This window comes from Stenella coeruleoalba (genome assembly GCF_951394435.1).
Source record: "Stenella coeruleoalba genome assembly, chromosome: 15".
NCBI classification, from domain to species: Eukaryota; Metazoa; Chordata; class Mammalia; order Artiodactyla; family Delphinidae; genus Stenella; species Stenella coeruleoalba.
The window spans coordinates 66,622,346-66,635,932 of NC_137161.1; the positions used below are offsets into that span (position 1 = coordinate 66,622,346).

General features: G+C 49.0%; 1 protein-coding gene across 1 annotated transcript in view; it reads left to right on the forward strand.

The window, feature by feature from the left end:
- Positions 1–13,587, forward strand: part of VWA3A (von Willebrand factor A domain containing 3A) — a 50,549-nt gene that overhangs the window by 27,157 nt on the left and 9,805 nt on the right. The window contains exons 19-26 of the mRNA XM_079945546.1: positions 3,292–3,366; positions 3,564–3,708; positions 4,151–4,346; positions 6,701–6,771; positions 9,693–9,845; positions 11,661–11,751; positions 12,415–12,525; positions 13,077–13,174. Of these exons, the coding sequence (XP_079801672.1) occupies positions 3,292–3,366; positions 3,564–3,708; positions 4,151–4,346; positions 6,701–6,771; positions 9,693–9,845; positions 11,661–11,751; positions 12,415–12,525; positions 13,077–13,174 (940 nt within the window). The remainder of the gene's footprint in view (positions 1–3,291; positions 3,367–3,563; positions 3,709–4,150; positions 4,347–6,700; positions 6,772–9,692; positions 9,846–11,660; positions 11,752–12,414; positions 12,526–13,076; positions 13,175–13,587) is intronic.

Sequence of the window (13,587 nt, forward strand, 5' to 3'; positions counted from 1 at the left end):
GGATCTTCCTGTGCCCCTGCATTGGCAGGGAGATTCTTAACCACTGCGCCAGGGATATATATATTTATATATATATATATTTATTTATATATTTTATAAATATATATGTAAATATATATTATACATATAAAATATTTATGTATATTTTTATACATATAAAAATATATATAAATATGTATTTTTTATACAACTTCACATGAAATAGGAAGTGTTCTAAACCTAATAAGTCAGCAGTTAATATTATATATTAAACTGTACCAGGGTCTAATCTTTCCCTAATAAATTCTACAGAAAAAATGCTTAGAGAAGCATTTTGGACAATATTTTCATTCATTTATCCATCCATCCATTCATTCATTCAACGAACTTTTATTGAAAGCCTGCCATGCACCGTCACTATGCCAGGCATTAGGGATACAGAAGTTAAAACACACAATACCTATCCTCAAGGAATTTATGGCCTAGTAGTAGGAGACAGGTGTGTCAAAATATAAGTGCTATTAAATGTTTTCTGAAGAAATAAGTAAAAGGGAGGATATGGGACTTTGAGGGCTCAAAGGCAGGGTCAGTCTATTCCACCTGGGTAGAGTAAGGTCAGGAAATCTTCACAGAGGAAGTGACCCTTTAGCTGAATCTTGACAAATGAGTAAGTGTTTGCCTAGCGCATGGGAGTGATGGAGGAAATGGGGAGAAAGGGCGTTCTAGGTGTAGGGAACAGCATAAGCAGAGGCACAGGGGTGTGACGGACGTACTACAGAACCCTGGGAACTGTCAGTGTGAATAGTTCAGTGTGAGTAAGGGGTGAGAGGGAGAGACTGGGCATGACCAGAAAACAAAATAAAACACCAGGGGATAGAGGCTTTATATAGGAGTTTTTATACTCTAGGACGTATAGGTATTGAAGGATTTTAAGCAAGAGTAATAATCTTGAAACGCTCGAGCTACCAGGGGAAGGATGGACTGAAAGGATGCGATACTGGTGGGGAGACCAGTTAGACCACTGCAGGGGTAGAGGGGGCTTGAGCCAAGGCAGCGGGAATGAAAGACGGGGAGACCTGTGAGGGGTGTGGGGGAGTTAGAATCTACAGAATGCAGTCACTGTTTGGCTGTAGGGGATGAGGGAATGGTGAGGAGAGGATGTGCCAGGTGGAGCAGAGCTTGGAAGATAAGCATATAGAGTTTGAGGTCCTCAGGAGTCTGGGGATTCTCCTGTTAGGAGCTCTAGCCAAGAAAGACGGGTTTGCGAGCCATCAGCATTTTGGTTGAAGACATGGGAGGGCAAGAATTACACCTGTGGAGACGTAAAGGGGGAGAGATGACAACCAAGGACAGAACTTGGGAAGAACTGCCATTTGGAGTGTGGGCAGAGAGAGGGAACCGCCAAAGAAACAAGAGAGGAACAGCTAGAAAGCCAGGAGGAAAACCAGGAGAGAAAGGTGTTTACGCTTTCCCAAGGGAAAAAAAAACAGAGTTAGAGCCTGCAGAAGCAAAGAAGGAAGGGGAAGAATGCAGGAATCCACTGAATCTGGCAGTAGCGCTCCCTGATAGGAAAACAATGAGATACAATGTTTCTGCAATTCATTTTGGCAAGTATTTAAAAGATTGATAATACCCAGTGCTGATGATAATCTGGTGAAAAGGGCACTCTTGGAAAGTACTGGTGGAAGTGTAATTTGGTATAGCCCTTGTATTAAATGTTTTTATTCCAGTATAGTTGATTTACAATGTTGTGTTAGTTTCAGGTGTAGAGCAAAGTGATTCAGTTTCGTATATATATATGTATATATATATATTCTTTTTCAGATTCTTTTCTCTTATAGGTTATTACAAAATATTGAGTATAGTTCCCCATGCTAGACAGTAGGTCCTTGTTGATTATCTATTTTATATATAGTAGTGTGTATCTGTTAATCGCAAACTCCTACTAATTTATTGCGTGTCAACCTTGCGCAGGGACCATGCTAATCTTCTTGGTATCGTTCCGATTTTAGTATATGTGCTGCTGAAGCAAGCACTAAATCTTTTAAGTGTATGTTCTTTGTTCCTTCGATTAAGCCTTTCAGTTCTAATGGTTGGCAAACCTGGAAAAAAGCAAGAGGAAATTGGTAAAATAATCCTGACAATAGAATTCTATTCTATGGAATAGAATAGACTATGCAACTATGCATATTTTAAAAATATGTATTTATTTTAAATACATTTTAAATACATTAAAAAATATGTATTTGTCTGCGCCGGCTCTTAGTTGCAGCCCGTGGGATCTTTTAGTTGTGGCACGCAGGATCTAGTTCCCTGACCAGGGATTGAACCCGGGCCCCCTGCATTGGGAGCATGGAGTCTTAGCCACTGGACCACCAGGGAAGTCCTACACTTTTTTTTTTTTTAAATCCAAAAGAATATAGAACAAAGAGTTAACAGAAATTGGGGGGAGGGGGATAAAATTGGAGGAATTTTCACTCTTTGTATATTGTTAGAATTTTTATCCAACTGAAATAGAGATATTTCCATGGGAGGGGGAAAGGAGGTCCTTGTTAATATTTATCAGAGAACTGGGGAGGAAGCTTAACTGCAGGGGGTTGAGAAGCAGAAGATGAGGAGGACGTGGTAACACTGTTTTTCTAGGGAGCATGTCTGTGAGGGGGAAGAGGAAAGAGAGAGAAGTAGCTGGTAGACGAAGAAGTTATATTTAAGAGAGGCGATGGGGAAGACGGAAGTAGACGCTGGGCATGTGTGTGGGAGAGAGGTCACTGTGGGACAAGGTCTCAGAAGAGATTGGTGGTGGTGAAGTCAATAGCCCAGGAGGAGGAATCGCTCTTGAACCAGAGAGAGGACATCTTTTCCTTGATAAAGGGGATAAATCCTCTTCTCAAAGATTTAAGTTCTGTCTTATAGGGAAAATGAGCTGATACATATACAAAAGAAAAGCTATAGTGCAGATGGAGAGTGAAAACTGTGTTGTGAGGATGAATCAGAGCTAAAAAGGGAGAAATGACTTCTTCCCTGGGGGTGAGGAAGTTCACACAGAGAAGGGCGTGACCCTTCTTCAGGAGGGAAGTCTGGCCAAACTGGTGCTGACTGTGTCTCCACTGAGGGCACAACTCTGCTCCCACCGTGAATGTGCTGAGACGTGTCATGACCAGCAAGGAGATCTTGTGGCTGGCCCAGGCCAGTGGCATCCTAACATTCTGGGGGTGTAATCAAAATCTTGCCCCCTTAAAATCCTGGGGAGCCCAAAGAGCTGGGGCATGGATTTCCCCCCTAAGAACAAGCCCTCTTTCCTTTTTTTCCAAGGTTTGGAAGCACCATTGAAAGCTGGAGGCCCGAGATGGTTGCCGCGAGCCATAGCAACTTACAAAGCGCCTGGCGGTAAGTGACCTGCTGGGTCTGACGTCAGCCTCCCCTGTGCTATTATTTTCTGGGCCCCCTCCCCCAGAAAGTAGCTCTCTCTAGAATCTTTGCCATCCGAGGGACTCAGGCATAAATCAGGAAACAAGCGCCTTCCATTCCCCGCCCTCCCCCTCAGCATGGCCCTCCCTCTCAGCATGGCCCTCCCCGCCCCCCAGGTGGGTCCTGAGCCTGCAGTGTCAAGGCAGCAGGAACGTCCTCAGCGCCCTGCGGAAGGCTGTGGAAGTGGACTTCAAGGACAAAGACAAACAGCAATCACAGGGCATCTACCTCTTCACCGGGGGCATCCCTGACCAGGACGTGGTGGGTAGGCCAGTCCTGGGCATCCCTTATCCTTCGCGACCCCACATCTTCCGCTAGGTGGACGCCTAGCAACTGGTTTCTCCAGCATGATTTTTCCAGTCTGGACTTTATCGTGCCAAAGAATCACCTGGAGATGTTGTTCAAATGCAGATGTTGTTAGACCTGGTTCCGAAGGGGCCTGAGAGTCTGCATCTCTAACAAGCTTCCACGGGGCGTCGAGGATGCTGGTCTAGGATCTCAGGCCCAGCTCCCCGGCCAGGCCCTATTAAGATAGTAAGAGAAATGGTGACCCAGCCTCTTTCACCTTTCCATCCTCAGTGCCACATACTTACTAGACCAGGTACACAGTAGGTCCTCAAGAAAGCAATTAGGCTGAATTGACCCGAGATCAGCGGCTTGGAGAGCCCTCAGCTGTGGGCCCCTCCTCCCTGTCTCCGCACAGGCCATGCTCAGCGCCTACGTGGCCGAGGTCCGTGTGGGCTGTGACTTACAGCTGAACGTGTGTCTCTTCTACGTGGGCGAGTCACAGATGGACACCACGCCCCCTGCCTGCTATGCCAGCCGCAGTGACACGGCCGCCGCCTACCGGGAGTTCACCCGGGCTGCTGGGGGCCGCTTCCACTGGTTTGGAGACACAGGTGCGTAAGGGTTGGCTGAACTCTCCACATCTTTCTTTCCAGACAGTTGTCTCAGTGCCAATATAGCTCCCTATGCTATAGACATATTCCAGGAAAGCGGTATGTGAAAATCACATTTGCAAATGTAAAATTACTGTTCTGGAGATGGATGGTGGCGATGGCTGCAAGGCAGTGTAAATGTACTTAATGTTGCTGAACTGTACACTTAAAAATGGTTACAGTGGTACATTTTATGTTATGGATATCTTCCCATAATTGTTTTAAAGTGAAAAAGAAAAAAAGTAAAACACTTAAAAATATTTTAGGGCTTCCCTGGTGGTGCAGTGGTTGAGCGTCCACCTGCCGATGCCGGGGACACGGGTTCGTGCCCTGGTCCGGGAGGATCCCACATGCTGTGGAGCAGCTGGGCCTGTGAGCCATGGCCGCTGAGCCTGTGCGTCCGGAGCCTGTGCTTTGCAATGGGAGAGGCCACAACAGTGAGAGGCCCGCATACCAGAAAAAAAAAAAAAAAATTATATATATATATATATATATTTTAGAATGTCGGGGCTGGAAGGGGCCCTAAAGGTCCCTTAGTTTAGCGTTTCTCAAAAGGTGATATGTTCGCAGCAGGTGGTTGGCAAGATAGTTGTACATGGAACACAAAGCAACAATTTTTGGCCATAGCTGTAGGAGATCAGAATATGCCACCTCAATATGTGCCACTTTGGCATAAGGATTATTTTGAGCTGAAGACAATTAAGGAACAGCAGATGCCACAAAACCTCTCTGCTCCCCCTTCCCCCATTTGCCTAAAAGCAGGACATAAATTTCTATGTCCTGCTTCTGTGCCAGGAGGAGAAGGGTGAATCTTAGACTCTTAAGCTCTGGTTGGCAGCTCTGGGCTCTCCACAGCACCAAGAGGAATCTACGTAACAACCCTCACCTAAAAAACCCTTGTCTTCCATTAGTTCCCCCCAAATATTTACCTTCCCACAGTTTGCCGGCCCTCAAAGCCAAACCCCATTTCCTTTGTCTTGTCATTTCTATTGTTCTTCGTTAAGATGCTACAGAAGCCCCAAGTTCCAACCACTCCCTCTGAGTAACTCATCGCTGAGTTTCTCCCCCATGTATGCACACCACATGCATTAATAAACTCTATTTTTCTCTTGTTAATCTGTCTTTTGTCAGTTGGATTTCCAAGGCCCCAGCTGGAGAATCTAGGAGGGTAGAGGAAAATTTTTTCCCTCCCCTAAATGATTATATGATTGTTTTAATATTTCATTTAAAAAATGCTAGCATTCATTGTCAGCAGTGACATAAATTTTCTCTTTAAAATATGCTTTTAAAGGATGTTAACCAGACTTTTATGGTGATCATTTCACAATATACACAAATATCAAATCATTATGTTGTACACCTGAAAGTAATATAGTGTTATACGTCAATTATATCTCAATTTTGTATATGTGTGTACTTTTAAGGAAATGAAAGTGAATTGATTAAAAATATATGTTAAGTAAATTATGGTTTAGATGATGTGCAGACAAGGCAAAATTGTGACGTGATTCAGGAGGGACTGAAGCTTGGGACATGCTAGTGCATTCTGACCTCTCTGATTTATGGATGAAGAAATGACTCCCAAGAACATGAGGTGCCTGTGATTACAAAATTAGTGGCATAGCCAGGGGTGGAACTCATGAAAAGTGCTAGGCATATACATTTAAGTTATTATTGTTGATTATTATTAATAATAGCAGACATTTATAGACTAGCTATTATATGCCAGACACGGTTTTAAGTGTTTTACATATGTTGTGATTCGTTCCTCACAATAACCCTATGAAGTGTGTTATTACTATTATCCCCATTTTACAGATAGGGAAGCTGAGACGCAGAACCCAAAGCATAGATGTAGTAAGTAGTAGAACCAGGATTTGAACCCAGAGTCTGTCTTGTTAGTCATTATACTCTAGTCCCTCTCAAATGAGTCATATTTGAGATATTACTACAGACATTATTCACTACAGACATTAGCTACTTTAATTAACCCCAAGGTGGATCTTTTTATTCACTGGAGGAGCAGGACCTTTCCCCTGACCTACGCTTCCTGTGGGTGAGAGCTCTTGGCTGGGTGCCAGGGTGCTGGGTCCCAAGGCCAGCCCCGCTCTTGGTATCCTCATTATACCCATCCATCCCCTTTACCACCAGAAAGTGTGGGGGGGTGGCTAGTCAGCTAAGCCCATTAAGACCCCACCCTGCCCCTTAGGCTGAGGTCACCTCCACATGGCCCACGTGTTTACAGATGTGGACACTTGCCAGGATCTCCATCCCTTCCCCACGATCGATCATGACTTTGTTTGCTTCGTTTCCAGGTATTTACGAAAGCGATGATATCAGTGCCATCACGTCTGAGATGGAAAAGGCTCTCAACTACTCTCAGAAGGTATGCCTTAGGTGTGGGGCAAATGACTGCGCTGGCTTCTGTGTTAGGGTCCTGGGGCTGCCATATGAGGTACCACAAACTGGGTGGCTTAAAACAACAGACATTTATTCCCGCACAGTCCCGGAGGCTGGAGTCTGAAATCAAGGTATCAAGAGGGCCATGTCCCCACCGAAGGCTCTGCGTAGAATCCCTCTTTACCTCTTCCTAGCTTCTGGTGATGGTGGCTGTTAAAGAAAATGAAATTGCCCTGGACACTTGTTAAAAATGGCAAGGAAGGGCTTCCCTGGTGGTGCAGTGGTTGAGAGTCCACCTGCCAAGGTAGGGGACACGGGTTCGAGTCCTGGTCCGGGAAGATCCCACATGCCGCGGAGCGGCTGGGCCCGTGAGCCATGGCCGCTGAGCCTGTGCGTCCGGAGCCTGTGCTCTGCCACGGGAGAGGCCACAGCAGTGAGAGGCCCGCATACTGCAGAAAAAAAAAAAATGGCAAGGAAGACATTATTCAAGACGACTGCAATAGGGGAGAGAGATTGAACTCAACTCCGATTATACAGCAAAGATAGCTGGGCATTTATAGCCAATGAGCAGAGTGAGAGGGTCAGTGGATGGAAAATTACTAAGATGAAGTTGACCAGATATCGAGGGTAGGGGGATTCTTGCTAAACAGGTTCAACAGGATTCTTTGCTAAAACTGGGTTCAGCAGGCCAAAGTCAAAGCCCAGTCAAGAAGAGGGCTCAGAGGAACATGACTAAAGTTTGGTCAAGGAGGGAGTCCTTGGCAACAGCAATCCTTGCCTGTCCTTGGCAGCAGAACCCCAATCTCTGCTTCCATCTCCACATGGCTCTCCTCCCTCTGTGTGTGTGTCTGTGTCTCTTCTCCTCTTATAAGGACACCAGTTGTATTGGATTAAGGGCCCACCCTCCCACTACAACCTCATTAACTTACATCTTAATTACATCTACAAAGGCCCTGTTTCCAAGTCAGGTCATGTTTATGGGTACAGGGGAACTTCAACATGCCTTTTTGGGGGACACGACTCATCCCACATCAGCTTTCCACCTTTGTGCTGATCCACAGACCCCAAAGGCTTCCAATGAAATGTGAGAGTGTCCTGTAAGTCACTGGTTTCAGGTCCGTGTGCTCTACGTCCTGGCCCGTACGTTCTTGAACACATCAGTCTCATTCCTAAACTCAAGGCCTTTGTACCTGCCACTTCCTTCCCCAACTGTTCCCCTCCCAGGTCATCCATGGATTGCTCCTTATGATTCAAGTTTCACTAAAATGTTACCTCCTCAGAGAGGGAGTTGAGCAGTTCAAGGTGAGACGAGAGCGGGACCAGATCGCATCGGAAGCAGTGAGAATGGAAATAAGGGAACAAATGTGAGAACATGTCTTTAAGGAAGAATTGACCAAACTTGTGGCTGATTGAGTGAATGGGGTGAGGAAGAAGAAGAAATCCCAGGATGACTCCCAAGTTCCTTGTGGTGGGACCTGGTAGACAGGACCCAGAGAGAGAAAACAGGTGGGGATTCGGGGAGGGTGGGCCTAGAACAAAGGTGAGTTTGCGGGGCCTGTGAGATAACAAGTGGGGGCATCCTTCAGGCAGGTGGATAAAGATGAGGCCTGGACATAGAGGTGTGGGGCAGCTCAAGCCATGAGGTGCACAGAGGACACGTAGGTGGACGTGACTCACATTTCAAATACGACCATTGTCAGGACTGCCCGTCTCCCCAACTACATGGTGAGCTCTTGGGAGGGCAGGGCCATAGACTGGCAAACCTGCAGCTCCCCTAGACGTGCCTGAGCTGTCCTCCCAGAAAGGGTCCCTCTTTGCTGCTTTATTCAACTGCTTCTCAGGTGCACATTAGTCCTGCTCCCTCATCTGATAAACTCACTCACAAGGTGTTAATGGGCACTAATGGTTTAACCCACCCTTCTTATGATGTTAGTTACATTTGAGTGGTGTCTTCTAGTGCCTTGATTGAGAATAATTATTGAAGAAGCTTGCAGGCAGTTGAGAAATATATAGGCAAAGGAACGAATTATCACACCACTCTTCTGCCAGCATCCAGGGTCGGCCCTGGGCACATGGTGAGCTGACCACCACATGTGGCTGCTGGGTCCACATATGCAGAGAACACTGGCTTTGGAACAAGACCTGCCTGGGATTGAATGGAAGATCCTCTACTTACTCACAGTATGGCCTTGGACAAGTCCTTTAAATTCATAAGCTTTGGTTTCCTTACCTGTAAAATGGGGATAGGATAGCCCTTGCCCTGCCAGTGTAGTTGCATGTCTTGTTGGCAAGGAGGTTTGAGACCCCCCAGGCAGTAACTAGCCCGGTGCCTGATGCATCCCAGGCCCTCCATACATGGTACTTATTATTTTGGCTGCATTGGGTCTTCGCTGCTGCACGCAGGCTTTCTCTAGTTGCAGCGAGCGGGGGTCTACTCTCCGTTGCGGTGCGCGGGCTTCTCATTGCGGTGGCTTCTCTTGTTGCAGAGCATGGGCTCCAGGCACGTGGGCCTCAGCAGTTGTGGCCCACGGGCTCAGCAGTTGTGGCCCGCGGGCTCAGCAGTTGTGGCCCTCAGGCTCAGCAGCTGTGGCACACGGGCCCAGTTGCTCCACGGCATGTGGGATCTTCCCGGACCAGGGCTCGAACCCGTGTGCCCTGAATTGGCAGGCAGACTCCCAACCACTGCGCCACCAGGGAAGCCCCATGGTACTTATTATTAACAGGCCTGATCCACAGTGCTCTTGGCCCCAGGCAGCACTCTAGGGACAGAAAGAGGAGTACAGGGGCCCCAGTGGCCCCAGCACCTCCTGCTGTGTGTGTGTGTGTGCGCGCGTGCGCGTGTGCGCCAGTGCCCCGCATGGAGACACGCTGGCTCGGGCGCTGCTGACGCTCCCAGTCCTCCTGCAGTGTGCCTTGCTCGTGTCGTCTCTGAAGAACCAGTCTGGAAAACAACAGGAAAGTGCAGCCCTCCTGAGAGACAAGCCGAAGACGCTCCAGCTGAGACGTCAGCCCGGGAAGTTCTGTCCCTCCAAGCCCAGAGCACGCTCTGTGGCCAGAACGGTTTGACTCCCCTCCCCAATAACACACAGGGGATTCTGTTTCTGCCTTGTCTCCTGGTCTTTCCTAGATCTTGAAGTGGCCTGGGCCAGGCCCCCAGACCCCAGGGCCAGCAGAGGTGGGAGCAGGGTCCTCAGTGGTCAGTGTCCTGGCCTCCAGGGGAAGGGGACCCCCGGGGGGCCTGCTTCTCAGCTCTGGCCACCCCTCCACCCCACCTTTGGCTCTGCCTGGCTGTCCCAGCTTTGTGGTTCCAAGGGCTCCGTGGACTCGGCATCCTCCGTTACACGTGCTGGTTGTAAGGCAAGAGGGCTTGTCTGGGAGGGTCTCTTGGGGCAAAGGAATTAGGGGCTTAGGGCGTCTAATGGGTCCTTTCTGCTGCTGCCCGAGGCTTTTGGGGGCCTGATAGGAGCCTGAGGGTGGACCTGGGCCTGCCCGGGGCTGATCCCCGTTCACAGCCTGTCAAATCTGTCCCGCATAAAATACCCACCTCGGCACTCAGAAGGGGCCTCTAGAGGTGTGTCTGGGGGGACACCCCAGACTCCACAGCACTTGGGAGCAGAAGGGCAGTGAGATCTGTGAGCGCTTCAGCATTTCACCAACTGACAGGCCCTTGTGAACACAGCACACTTTCAGAATGAAGAAATCCACCCAAACCGTGTGCAGCTAACTCCCTTCCTGTGGTCAGCACTTCCGAGCGGTTCTGTTCCCATGGGCACTGCCCTCGTGTACAGAATTCCACCAGGTCTTGGGCGCCAGCCCAGAGACATCACGCCTTCCCATCTTCCCAGATTCTGAGGTGAAACCCCGCGGTCTCGGAGTCCGCCTTGGGCCTTCAGTGGTTCCCAAACTGACTTGGTTACGAGGGGGCTTGGGCTGCGCCAGGGCCTCTGGCAGGCCTCCTGAAATGCAGGTGTGGGAAGCTGGGTTGCTGGCGGGTGGCTCTCTGGGATGGCAGCTCTGGGCGTTTTTCACAGCCGCCACCCAGAGGTCTCCTCCGCTGGTCCAGGCCCTGGGTGACTTTGTTTAACCATCACCACGTTCCGGTTGTACCCGGTAATGAAGGAACCCCTTCCTTAAAACCGAGGTGCCCAATAGGGCATGGAAGTTACCTGAGTGGTTGCTTGTCATGCTGGAGGCCCAGAAATCCCAGTCCAGTAGGAAGAGGGGCAGGTAACTGGTGAAGAAAGTTCAGGCAAATCCCCACAGTTGTCCTAGCAGGCCCTCTCTCATAACACACACACTCACACTCACACGCACACGCACACACATGCGCACACACATGCACGCACACTCACACACGGATGCACGCTGTCACACTCCCACACACACTCACATATACATGCACGCGCACACGCGCAGCACTCTCACACACGCACGTGCACTCTCACACTCACACACATAACGCACACCCATGCACACACTCACACATATACACACACGCACACACTCACACGCGCACACTCTCACACTCATGCACTCACGCACACACATACACACAACGCACACCCACTTTCACAACGCACACTCACGCACACATGCACACACACTGTCTCACACACACGCAAACACACTTAGTCACACACACACATACACACTCACACACACTCTCACTCACACACACACACACACACCCTTTTCACCTCAAATCCCAGAGTCCTCTCCGAATGTGCAACAGGAGATGGGGCGAGTGTGTGAGAAGTCTACTTCCTGAGGCCTCGCCATGCAAAGGTTCCTACTTGACAGATTGAGGCTGGGATGACTGGGGTGCTGCCCCCCACAGAGAACAGACCTCTGATGGAAAAGACTGCTGTTTTCTAGAGCATTAAAGATGACCCTGACAGAGAGAAGAGTCCCCCCTTGAAAGCTCTGCTATGGAGTCCACTCAGTGGCAAAGCAGGCGTCCCCCCAGGTAAGGCACGGCCCCGGGGGTGGAGGGGTGGACAAGCACGGCTGAGGCATGGATTCGTGATGACAGTAACTAAAGTGATCAGCGATCGTGTGCCAGCCCTTCTGCTAAGATTGTCCCATTTAAAGCTTATAACAATCCGTCCTGTATGGCAGCGAATCTATTAGTTCCTCCATTTCACTGATGAAGAAATTCAGGCTCAGAGGGGCTAAGGAGAATGTCCAGTGTCAGCCGGTCATGACAGGGCACCAGTATTTTTATGAAAGTACTCAGCTCATAGAACCTAAGACCATGTGTCTTCTAATGTCAGACACATAGCAGAGCGGCTCAGAGCAGAGTTCTGGAGTCAGCAAGACCTGGATGGAATCTTTACTCTGCTTCTTACTGACTCTGAGTCCCACTTACCTCATCTGCAAGCTGGGGTACTATGAGGATAAAACAAGACAGGCTACGGGAAGCACTTCGCACCAAGCCTGGTATATATCAGCAGCTCTGGCTTTACTGATCCAGGGGAGGCCAGAGGACCCAAAGGACCTCAGATCCACCTGGGAGCCCCATTTCAAGGGCAGAGCATAGCTGAAGTTGACTAGTCTCTAAGCCAAGCTGCACAGCTTCACCACATAAACCCTCAAGGCTGCTCCAGCCGACAGGCCAAATGTCCTCTAGCTACAGCCCAGCCAGTGAAAGAAGGGACTGCAGATCGGAGGAGGAAGACCAAATCAAGGGACGCAGAGACCTCTCTCTCGCTGTTCTATACAGAGACAGGGAATAATGTGGGTAAGTTGGAGGCTGCACAGATGTCTGGACAGCCCCCTTTCCCCGTGGGACCTGGAAGGTGATCAGGCCCCAGGGAAAGGAGAAATCTCCCGCAGTCCCGGGACATGGGCAGCAGTGCACCCCAAGAAGGCCTATCCTCAAACCACTCACATCTCCCAGCCCAGGGAAGTGAGCTTGCAAAGTCTTGACACAGGCAGGAGAGTGGGAAGAATTGATGCCGGCGTCTCCCCAGGTCCCTGGGCGCGGCGCTCCTGCTCTGCGCATGAGGGGCAGTGTCCTCAGACTGATGGGAAGGGAGTGGAGATGAGCCTCCCAGGTCAGTCGGATTGATTGCTGTGAAATGGCACAGGTCCCAGTAGCAACCCATTGACATGTAGAGAAGGAAGATCCCAGCATGCTTCCCCAGATCAGCACAACAGCCTCCCTCCTACCTCTCAGCAAATTGCACCTAAGGAATGTTACAGCTGACTTGATTGACAGAGAAATTGACATGGAAAAGGGAGGCTAGGGTAAGAGAATTGCACAAAGTAACCCTGCTCTGTTTCTCCCAGGCTTCGTGTACAGGAAGTACCCTCAAGGAAGAGCCCTAAGGAGGACTAGCTTTTCTATTGAGTTGCCCAGAAAGGATACAGTCTGCTCCAGCCTAGAGGTATTTTGCTGTCTGCACCAGCACATGCCCCCACACAATAATTCCTTCCACCAGCCATTATTTCTGAGAGGGTGGGTATACTTGGAATTGAGGCCAAACCTGCTTAGAATGACTGTTTAAAGTGTCAGGATAAGGATTCAATAGAGCTACGTGGGAACCTGGGTCTGCCACTTCCTAGCTGGGTGACCTTGGGCAAGTCATTCAGTCTCAATGTCTTCCTTTATAAAATGAAAACAATTGTACCTAATAGGATTGCTGATTAATTGAAGTATATTTTGTGTAAAGTACTTAGTGGCGTCAGATCCTTTCGGACGCAAGCAGCAGAAATCCCCCTTCTTGTGCAGATCCAGAAGATAGATCATCTTTTCTTCCCACAACCAGTCAATAAAAGTCTGAGCTTGGTTCTGACCCAG